Source organism: Ptychodera flava, chromosome 10 (genome assembly GCF_041260155.1).
Source record: "Ptychodera flava strain L36383 chromosome 10, AS_Pfla_20210202, whole genome shotgun sequence".
NCBI classification, from domain to species: Eukaryota; Metazoa; Hemichordata; class Enteropneusta; family Ptychoderidae; genus Ptychodera; species Ptychodera flava.
This window is the reverse complement of record NC_091937.1, coordinates 38,056,171-38,067,992: the sequence shown is the minus strand read 5'-3', so window position 1 is coordinate 38,067,992 and position 11,822 is coordinate 38,056,171. Positions and strand designations below refer to the sequence as shown.

At 40.8% G+C, this 11,822-nt stretch overlaps 1 protein-coding gene across 2 annotated transcripts; it reads right to left on the bottom strand.

Moving 5' to 3' along the window:
* Positions 1–377: 377 nt before the first annotated feature.
* LOC139142703 (creatinase-like) lies at positions 378–8,957 on the bottom strand. 2 transcript variants are annotated; one of them, XM_070712771.1, is made up of 6 exons: positions 8,657–8,957; positions 6,614–6,868; positions 4,966–5,578; positions 4,220–4,334; positions 3,245–3,492; positions 378–1,307 (listed from the first exon to the last, which is right to left on the bottom strand). In XM_070712771.1, the coding sequence occupies exons 2-6, from the start codon at positions 6,785–6,787 to the stop codon at positions 1,108–1,110; spliced, it is 1,350 nt and encodes a 449-aa protein (XP_070568872.1). In that variant the 5' UTR covers positions 6,788–6,868; positions 8,657–8,957; the 3' UTR covers positions 378–1,107. The 2 variants fall into 2 exon arrangements, with proteins under 2 accessions (XP_070568872.1, XP_070568871.1); XM_070712770.1 differs by having other exon boundaries at positions 8,685–8,957.
* Positions 8,958–11,822: the final 2,865 nt, after the last annotated feature.

Below are 11,822 nucleotides of genomic sequence, written 5' to 3'. Positions count from 1 at the left end.
AGCACAACTCAAGTACGGCAGAAGCCATGTTGAACATAACTGCTTACGCGTAGATAGTGTATTACCCCTATTTGTAACAATCAACCCTATTTGTAATAAAACCTAATTTTCATTCGATTTAACATGATTTTAATATTGAGCTAACATTCTTGGCATCTATATCTCACATGTACCTCTATGGGACATTTTTTTTCTTAAAAAGCCAAAAAAACTTGGCCGTATTTGTTGAAATCTTAATGAAATATGCATATTTGTATGTTTGGGGGCAATTTTCTGTTTTTTCCTTGTCGAAACTCATTTTTTCTGAAACTGCTTTTGTTACGTAATCGTAACTATGGGGAGGGTATAGGGAAGTAATGCTCGCTATACGCAGAAACAAGTTTCCAGAAAATAACATATATTGTAGAAAGGACTTGAAATGTACGTCCCGATTGTTACAGTGATATAATCTGCCGCTTGACTCAACCGTCGGAATATAAATGTTAGCTTTACTATTTTTTGAGTTCATTAAATCACCATTTTAAGGACCAATAACTGCAGCTTTTCATGATCTTTTTGCCATTTTTTTGAATCGTATTTCACTTGCGCTTTCTCGTCCTGCACCCGAAGCATGTTGAGCGCTCACTATCTAGCTTGTAATGGCAGCGTTTGTAAGTGTAAAATGCACTATGTTTACATTTGAATTCTAGTCCGGACCGGAATTTACTTTTCCACAACAACGATGCAGTTTACACGTGTACAGGCGGGGTTGACAAGCTGAATACTGTGTGTCTCAATATACTTTGAAGAGAGGAACAAGGGACTGTTGTTAACATTAAAAAACAAAAATATTGAAAAAATCAGCAAAAGTTACATATTGCTACAAACCCATTAACAAAATTGAGGCAGTATTTTTTCTATGTCGTCTTCATTCCTCGTCTGGTGTAATATTTGTACTTTCACAAATTGTTTAGTTTGAAGGTAATTAGAAAGGCTAATTTCAAATTATAGAAGACGATACTACTGATAAATTCCAAACACGCGACTTGGGCGTGATTGGTTGTGCGTAGTAGAATATCGTTTCGTTTGTCCCATGCTCAGTACATGGCGTTTTCCAAAGACGTTTCACTAATTCTTGATGACCGAACGCTCCGGTCCAAACGGAAACTTAGTGATATTTTCAGCTCCATCCTCCGTCACGACCAGGATATCGTGTTCCCTATATCCACCTGCTCCGGGCAAACCCTCTGGAAGCATGATCATGGGTTCCATGGAAACTACCATTCCTGGTTCCAGGACTGTTTCAATGTCTTCCCTTAATTCAAGGCCTGGAATGGAAAATCAAAGTAAGACTTTCATGGCCAGTGTCACAAGGCTATGATGATTAAAAATACCGTCAAGGACAGTGTGCTCATATTTGGTTTCAATCGGTCCATCAAGAAATATTTAAACCAAAAAGGCAAGAATGACAAAAGTAAATAAGCTCTGAAACTTTAGGTACTGGAGGTCAACTTTGGGAACAGGCTTAGCAGAGGAATGTTTCAACAGTCCTTCATGGTTTCAGCATGTCTCCCAATATGTATCAGTTCATGAACAATGACAGGAAATGACTCAAGGTCAGTGGAGTAGTCTGTTTCAGTCACTGCCACCACTCCTACACACAATAGGTACACTGCATACAAATAGGTTAGAGATTACAGAATCTCAAACTCAGATGTGTGGGCTGTTCCAGTTAATGCCACCACTCCCGCACATTTGCAGGATTTCCCCCTGTTCTTACCTCATTTGCATATTTTTGACACTGACATGTTCATTTGAACACCTCCCTCCATGGAGGGACGGTGATTTGAACAACGTCACATCTCAACCCATGGCTTAGACTTGGTTCAAGTCGGTGAATTAAAAAAAAATAAAATCATTACAATAGTTTCTCTTGTGTCTCTCCTATTTCGTACAAACTATCCGAAATTTGGCAGCTCACGCCAGGTTTTCCCAGCTATTGAATGCGTCGAGTTTGAGTCTGCGCAGTAGTGAGTTAGTTTCTGCCGGATTCACCGACTTGGACTTCGTGTGATTCCGGGGTGAAACTCCGCTGCATAGCGTTCACTCCACTCATCGCGTTCACACTACTCATCGCGGCCACTCACGCGCGCGTTTCACATGAAAGCAGAATACAAATCATTGCGTTCACTCCACTCAAAACATTCACAAATCACAGACTTGAACCAAGTCTACCCATGGCTCTACCTGTACACCAAATACTGTGATTGTAGGTGCGGCGGTTTGGGAGCCTTTGCGTGTGACGGACATACATCCGCACATACATACAGACATACAGACGCCACCGACTCACCATATAAGCTCTTTTTGGTATTTATATACATACCAAATATGAGCTAAAAATGAATACGATGTAATCGAAAAAAAAAATTGTAAACTTAATCAATCTGTGGCACCTCAAAAATCAAATATGCAAACAACTGAAATAGGTATATCTTGACTCTTTTCACAAAAATAAATGAAGAAAGTATTGTGCAAGTATCATCAGCATTTGCACAAACAAAAAGCAAACATGCCTAGCATTTTACGAAAAATATGGTGTTCTGACGAAGAAAACGAAAAATTACATCACTCTTACCACCCTATCAATAGTTGTGACAGCTATTACTCAAGCAGTTCTGAAAAATATGATGCTCTGACAAAAAGAGACCAAATTAGACCCGATGTTTACTTATTTCATTTTTTATAATTTGGATAAATGTTAAAACGGGTAGTTCAAAGACAAATACCATAAAATCCACCTCAAGACCTTTCGGAACATTTCTTGAAGAAAACTTTTGACAAAAATGCCCCCCCCCCAAAAAAAAAACATTTTGACAAAAATGCCACCTCAATCCTCACAAATAAAAACATGCAAATTTTATGCTAATTGATGATATTGCCCCCTTATTGTACCTCCGGCACGGGGGCTAAAAAGAAAAGTTAAGTGATTTAGGCTTCCAAAGCCATGGCCACGACAGCAAACATAAAAACTAGGGAAGAAATATGATATACTTTTCAGTTCCATCCTCACTATGCGAACTAAAGTCAGCTTTATTTTTCTAGCATGTAATACCTACTTGTCATTCTATAGCCAAATTAGTATATTTTTTAACTTTTTCACTGGGTCCCCTCTTATTTTGTCGTATGAGGGCGTAAAATGTTGGGACTTTCTTTGGATGACTGTTCGTTTTCTCTATTGTTGATCACTCTATTTTCCCCTTACCGGCTTCTCTTCCATAATAGTGACAGAGTGTACCAAACGAGTGTCCATAGCCAAATGTCCTGTACTGCAATACGTCATACTTCTTGTAAATGTCGTTCAGTTCGGCGGCGATATCACAGCACCTGACGCCGGGCTTGATCAGCTCGATCCCCTTGCGGTGAACTTCGCAGTTGATTTCCCACAGTTCCAAGTGACGGTCCGTGGTCACGTGGTCGTAGAACAAGGTCCTCTCCAGTGCTGTGTAATATCTGAACAAATCAACGAAAATGAAAGTGTGACGGCCACGATACATTATCATGAATGCAGGCATTGTGACCAATATTGTGTGACCAAAATGAATACAGAACCTAGTACATACACTTGTAAAGACCTAAGCTAGAGCTATCTTTTGGTGAAATACAGAGATATCTTTTGCTAATAAAGACCAAGTATTTTATGTATGACGTCTCTCAAACCATTCAGGTTTTCCGATATCGCTTGTCTTTACATGCCAACACCTTCCCACTGCATTATTCCCTTGGAGTGAGACCGTAAACGCCTCAAACCTAAAACTTTAAAACTTTTTTCTAAAATAATCCGCAGCAAACTAGAGCGTCATTCAAAATGGTGAACAAAAGCTGGGGTCAGCGCGCAAACGTTGATTTAGTCATAGACCCTCGAGAAAAACGTTTTTCTCGAGGGTCTATGATTTAGTTAAACGACTTAGTATATTTAATATTTGTCGAAATTCTAAATCTAATGCGGCCTATCTTCTTTACATTAATCTAACGTGAAATTACATTTTCGGCTTTCACAAAAATACTGGACGGAGAAATTATTTAACTTCAAATACGCGACAGGCTTCTAAGGGACTCATACAAGCAGTAAGCGTGCAATGTATTACAAACCTTGAGCGTCCAAATATCTGACCAGGGGTGCATTGTCCGGTGATGAAACCTTAAAACCACAACCAAAAGCTTGGTTTTCGTAACTTACCCGGCAATCATAGGAAAACAATTTAGACTGAGGATGTCACCCTTCTGAATACGTCTACTCGTAACGGGATTGTGAGCGCCATCAGTGTTCAACCCAGACTGGAACCATACCCAAGCTGACGAAAACAAGGCATCATCAGTGTCAATTGTACAGTTAATTAAAAACCAATTGTGCATTGGTTTGGAGTCATTTCTTTATTACTTGGTGACTGATAAACCTGGTATGTTTGTCGTTGTCAAAAATGTCGTGTGGCTTTGTTCTTATAAAAACTGTGCAAATTAAATGATTGCAAAATATAAGCTTATGGCAAGACCGTACCACTTGTGACTAGCGTCCTCTCGAGCTATCAAACTTAGCCATTCTCGAAAGCCAGAAGTCTTCCGCTCCACAGATTTCCGCAAAAAATCTTAGCGTTAGCGCTAGCAGCTGATACTGACGTATGGTTTACCACGATGTGTAGCTTCTGTGTCTTGGAGTCAACGGTTCACACTCCTTCCAAATTATACATACAATTCTTCACTTTAGCGAAGACAATAGTAGACAAACGAAAATGCTCTATTATCGAAACTAAATTGCATTTTCAAATACATTTTCCCACAATGTAATGTATATTGGCGCTTTCTCCATAATTTATTGTCTCGTTTCCTATCGTTTTCTCGTTCGGTTTTGCGATTTCTCTCTTGAATTGACACTCTACATATTGAACGATTCGCCACCACTCTTCCCTGAATCGTATAAACACTTACTATCTCTCAATTCTGCATGTGGAAAAGTGACGGCAATTTCTCGAACCATTGCTTGGGTTCCTGCCAAAGCAACTTCATGTTCACCGACTCCTTCGACAACAGCATCTACGCATGCCTGGCCTCCTAAATCTGCTATACGAGCGCCCTCTTTGATCAAAGCAATCTCTTCGGGTGACTTCTTCATCCTCATCCGCATGGTTGGTTCGCCGACATCAACCAGAGGTCGAACTGGTAACGCCTTTTCGAGCTTTTTGAACTTGTCCAAATTCACATGATCATACTCAACTCCGACCTTGCCCACGTAATCCTTCAATACGCTGCCAATGGCGTGGTAATAATTGTCCTTGTGCCAGTCGGTGTAGATGATATTGTCCCCTAGACTAGTACGGCGCCATGGTTGCCCGCCGTCGATATTTGCCGACACGCTGACCGTCTTGTCCATAGTCACAATCAGAGCGTATGGTCGACCGAACGAGCAGTACAAAAAATCGCTGAAGTAGTTGATGTTGTGATATGACGTGAACAAACTAGCAACCAGGCCATTTTCCTCCATGTGATTGCGAAGTACATCAATGCGCCTCGTCATCTCTTCTTCTGAAAAGGTACTCTGCACCTAAGATACCGAAAAGAGAAATACAAAATAGAATTACATGGTAGACTGTCGACAGTCCCTTGTGTCCTTTCTGTCTCTTATTGATGCAGTATCTCGCACATACGACGGTGGGGGAAGCGAAAGCACACACTGACACAAGGCCTCTTGCTTCGCACTCGGATTGCCAAACCTGCACCTTCAGCGCTACGATTGCTATTCCCACACCGTTGTATACGCGAGAAACAACACCAATAAGAGATAGAAAAGTACAAGGAACTGTCGACAGTCTAACTACATCGTAGCGGATTGTAAACTGTGAGACCAAACCGTTAGGTGGAATGCGCCTCGGGGACAGATAGTTGGACCCTCAAACTTTTACAACACTTTAAGGTCCTTCCATCGGCTTATTTTTGTGAAAATTCGGGAAATATTGGGTAGTTCGTGTCTCCAGTAGTAAATTTTCTAACTCTGCGCAAAAAGTAAGATACGCGTTTTGCTATTACTAACGATAAACCTTGGTTGTTCTATTTCATAGTCACGAAAAAAAATTACAACTAAGTATCTTGGAGTGACTGTGATACATCAACAGGTTTGTTGCCATACTCAAGAGTATTGAAAGTATAATAAGTTGACGAAAAGAACGATCGAGAGTTTCCACAAGAGACCCATTTGCGCTTCGACTTCCTTGGTTACCGTGCAAATTTTGGCACTAGAAAAACACAATGCCAAGGCTGCCATCACTATGTTGTGGGGAAAAATAAAGTTCCTGGTTTTCAAAAAACTGAGCTTCAAAATGAGCCCGATAAGAGGCAGGCTAAACGAATATCGTAAGAAATTTATATTAATTGTCAAATACATGTGTAAATGCACAGATATATCTAGTTTTGTTCAGGACTATCGTTCATTTGCATAATAGACTACCATATACAGTGAAATGACACTTTTAGAAACATTTCACCTGCATTCATAGACCAAAACTGCTCATAGATTTGAAGTGACCTTACCACAGACAACACCTTTCATAGTAAGAGCAAACAGTGCTACTAAAGAACAAACCTTCGGTCCATTCTTGAGATCAAGCAGACGCGGCAGGGACCGATTCGCAGCGGTCACGTTCTTGTCCGAGGGCGCTGTGTGCTGACATCTCACACTGGTAGGGCTTGTGGAAGCACGGAGTCCCAAAGATAAAAAACCTGGGGCCGATGAACGCCACAAAGTAATGCGCAACATATTTCCGACGGCCTCTGTACTGACGCAAAGTTGCCTGTTAGTCTATCTTCGCCACCACAGATTGTTTTCATGGAACTATCGCTGCAATACGAGAAAAGCAAGAAAGTCACGATTATTCGAGGATCTCATGCTATCTCTGAATTCCTCCGACAAGAATCAAACTGACGACATGAATACAACTCGTGACGTGGCACATTTGAGTGACACTGTTTCTGCAATCTGCATAATATATGCCTGCATTTACAGTCTTTTCTTCCTGTAACCAGACACCATCGAGAAAACGAACCGCTGTCACCCCATTTTTGTGGAAAAAATAACAGTATTCACATTGGATATGATCACAGTAGCCCATACCTCTTGCTATAGCCTGTTCATGTAGAATCTATCTGTCTGTCTGTCTGTCTGTCTGTCTGTCTGTATGTATGTATGTATGTATGTATGTATGTCTGTCTGTATGTATGTATGTATGTATGTATGTCACACGTCACATCATTCAGGGAGGTAAAACTGGAGACCTCCATGGTCGTACCATGAACCCATTACAAAAATTACAACAATACAGATACACGGCATACTGACATGATAGTGCAAGACCCCCCCCCCCCCCCGGCTTGGCATTTCCGGCTGGTCTGGCGTTGACCCCACACGATCTGCGCAACAGCCTACCACTAACGCGTTTATTCTTTCAATTTAATACTGTTTTGATATTGATGTGCCCACAGACTTGGAGCAAGTTTAGGACTATACTTGATCCCATTATTTAATTTTTGCCTTACCGCACTCCTTGAGTGTGTTGTTGAGAAGTAAAGTAAAGTAAAGTAAAGTAAAGTATTATTGCGTTTGCTCGGAACCACGGTAACTCAACCCCACAGTATACATGGTATAGCACGGGTGCTTGCAGCCACGGTCCCTCCATGGAGAATGGAGGTCCCAGCGTTGCAAGTGAGCCCGAACTGAGGGCCGAAACTAAGGCAGATCGTCCATGTAGCCGACACGAACACGAAGTGTCTGTTACCGGCTACCAAAAACTATGAAGAATAGTAAAGAATGAGCTACAAAATCACTATCGGTTTAAGTTGCAGGTAGAATAAGTCTGTGCCTTTGTATAAAATACTATAAAAATAGTAGAAAGTGAGCAACCAGCTAAAAGTTAGTCGAGGAGACCTTAACCGCATATCATTTGCATCTCATCGTCGGCTACATGGACCCGAAAAGGCGGTACTATTCTTTACACTAGTACCATGGAGGTAGGAAGAGACTACCTCCATGCTAGTACCGATACGAGGTTCAGCCTTCGGCCTCACACTTCGATCCCGGGCCTTCGATCGACTATCCAAGCAACGCTACAAGTTCCTGTACTCGGAACACATCCCCCGGAGGCTCTGAGCTCGGAACCTAGTAGCCTATCTAGCTCTGCATGGCAGGGCTGTGTGTTACCGGCGTTGCCTCTCACTGTCACTGTCCTCTGCCCTGCCATGCAGAGCTAGTAGCCTATCATGTGAAATACATCTGTCAACTCAGGTCCCCCTCGTAGGCCGAAACTCTCTTCCTATTCCCAAACCACTTCTTGTAATTCTGGCTCTGGGATTTCGGCGTTTTGTCCTGTTGTCTTTTGAATAGAAAGGCCATTCCGCCACGGTTATGCCAAGTGTTTACCATGATTATAGTCCCTGTGCTGTGCGATATACTAGTAATATGCAGTTGCACTTTGAACTCCCTTATGTAACATCCTACGATAATCAAGCAAAACAACCAGAACAATGCCCGCTAGAAACAAACAAAATCATTGCGATCATCGGCTGGCGTATGGAGAGTCGTTTTTTGGGACGAACGATGCAACGATGTATAAGGAAAGAAGTCGGTACATACACATTTACTAATATTCTGCCCTACTCACAGGTTGTTGACTCGCTATGGCCGTCACCTGATAGACTGTAAGCCGAGGGATGTTACTGCTGGTCGTTAACACTGTGGTGTTACAATCTTCCGAAACGCCAAGAACAATTAAAGAACAAGTAGTGTCGCCACTTGCTGTCGAAGGACTTTCCGTAACCGTCGACTTCTTCTATGCTATACACATTGGCGCTACACGATTCACCAACGGAACCCAGGAACAGCTGTAAGCTTACCGATGAGAAAGGGCGTCAACTGGGCAGAGATGTAAATTTATGTTAATAAGGCGAAAGAGGTCCTCCCACCCCTTGCGATTTGTTGCTCAGTGGACAGTATTCCGCTCTATTGTCTGGGGTTGATCATGCAGGAGAATGAAGCAGAGATCATAGGATGGCGGGACTGACCAGAGTTGCGGGACTGTGATTTCCTCAACAATTTGAGAGAGAGAGAGAGAGAGAGAGAGAGAGAGAGAGTCACGCAGGGATTAACATATTTTCTAGCTGCAGTACAGTAGCCCGAGGTTGTGCGTGGTTATTTGGATCGCAGCAAAACTGGTTTTGCCGTCCGACTCAAATACACAGGCAAAACCTCGAGCTACTGTACTGCAGTTACATATATTCGAGAGAGTCACGCGGGGATGATATTACTAGCACATTCACAGATTCTCGGTTCTCAGTGCACGTATGCAGTGACCTTTGTCATAAGCACCTATTATCTGTATGTGCTTGACAAGATTGGACACGCCATTTGTATGCAAAAATAGATCATCAGTGTAGATGAGGTTGATTACACTATTACTATATACCGTGGTCTTCCCATCTGCGGTCCGATATAACATTTCATTGCATCTCGTTATTCTGTATAGAGACCCTGAGTTCATTGAGAGGAAGTGGTCCAAACATGAATTTGAATCCTCGAGGCATTTTTTTGAGCACCATTAAAGGTATACTGTCACCTGTTCCAATTTTGCCACAGTTACCATGGAAAGAGAAAATCTAACCAATCACAGATTTTAAGCGGGTGACCGCTTTTTAAAAACAGCGCCCTCACATGGGCTTTTTGAATACCAAGGAACACCCCTATGACCATATATGGGCATATTTAGATTACAGGTGACTGTATACCTTTAACATCTCGACATTCATACAAGGAAAAGCTATAGAGTTTCACGAATAAGATAGAATGTGATCTTTTGCTATTGCACGATTTTGACATGTTTTCGACGTTGATGAGTAAACTTTGTAAACGTTGTCATGATAAGGCCAAATGAAACTTGCCGGTAGCCCTTCCTATCATTTTCAAACCCTCCGACCCTAAGATATTTTATCATTTTCAAAAAGCATGCATGATCTGGTCGAATTTTACTGTTTTTTGACGGGTCACACTGAAATGAAATTAAAAAATATAAACAGTTCTCGAGTGACCTTCCCTATTTCTCAAGGGCTTGTTATTGGAAACGCACGTTTTTCCTACGCCTATTAATCCTCTAAGTCGACACCCTTTTTTTCTGCTTCAAAACGGTCGACTCCTCAGTCTGCGGATGCACGTACATACTGTAGGCCTGATCGATGTTGACTGAAGTTTATAATAAAGCTCTTACTGAACGCTGGACTTACTGAACGCTGACGTCGCCACATATCTCTTCTATAGCGTTGGTGTGATCCCATAATGATGATGTGCGGGATCCAGAGCCAACTTTGAGAATGCGCGCTCTGCGACAGATATTCGGACGCCCAAACTAATTGTACAATTCTCTTTTGGTTCACCACTTACTGGGTCTACCACTTACTTTGAAGCTTATAGAGTAAGGGAGCGTTCAGTTATTATGGCCGGGGGTGGGCCGGCAAAATCCAGGGGGGGGGGGGTCACCTCAAATTTGAAAACTGCAAAGGGGGGGTCATGTATTTTTCAAACAGCTCAGAGGGGGGGGGGTCACTTAATTTTCGTAAGTATCCGTCCCGTCAAAAAGCAGTTTCAGTGTTCAGAAATTTTCTGGGAGATTAAATGATTCGTTGCATGATTTCATTCTCTGAAGTTATTCACCTGTAAATCTGAACAAAAGTATAATTATCTGTCACATGAACATCTTGACTTGACAACTCTGAGGCTTGTCTTATTGTAAATCAAGCTCACTGCACTGAGGGCCATGAACAATTCCTATTACCTACATATTAGAGATATAGCAAGTTTTGTCAGGGAAATTATTTAACAGTTACCTGTACTGAGACTACTAGTACCATGAAAAGTTAATAATACTTTTAGGTGAAATTCCAATATCATAATTGTTGTCCACATCTGAACTTTTAAATACCCTATTTGAATCAAGTACATTTGTATCAATTATGAAACACCTATAAAAGCACAAATTAATTGTAAAAAAATTATTCTTAGTTTTCTCATAGACTCCAATGTATAGTGAATCAACATTTCGGTGAAATTCCAAAATCCAATTTCTTGCACACATATCAACCTTTAATCATCCTAGGCTAATTAAGTACTTTATAATGAATTATCAAATGTCTATAAATACACAGATTTGATAGTTTTGTATTGGAAAAAAATTATTCATTTTCCTCATAGACTCCTATGTACAGTGAATCTACATTTTGGTATAATTCCAAAATCCAATTTTTGGCGAACACATCCATTTGTTACCACCCTAATCTAATCAAGTACATTGATATCAATAATCGAGAGTACATAAATACATGGGTTTACCTATTTTTGTATTGGAAAAAAAATATTCATACTTTCCTCATAGACTCCCATGTATAGTGGATGAACATTTTTGGTGAAATTCTAAGGTCAAACTTTTTGTCCACATGCCAGTTGTAACAACCATATTTCATTTAAGTACATTTATGTAAATTATCAAATATCTATAAATGCACAGATATAGTTTTGCATTGAAAAAGTATTACATAGATTTCTCATACATGTATGAGAAAATATATGTATACCATGTATGGTGAATCAACATTATCAACAGCTAATTTTTAATTAAATCAAAATATCAAAATTGTGTACACACACGCTTGCACAAAAAAATTGCGATCCTCCAGTAATTTCTGTCCAACCCCTTTAAAGGGTAATTTCAAAATTATAGCATGTCAGAAGTGAAAATCTGAGCTTTAACACCTTT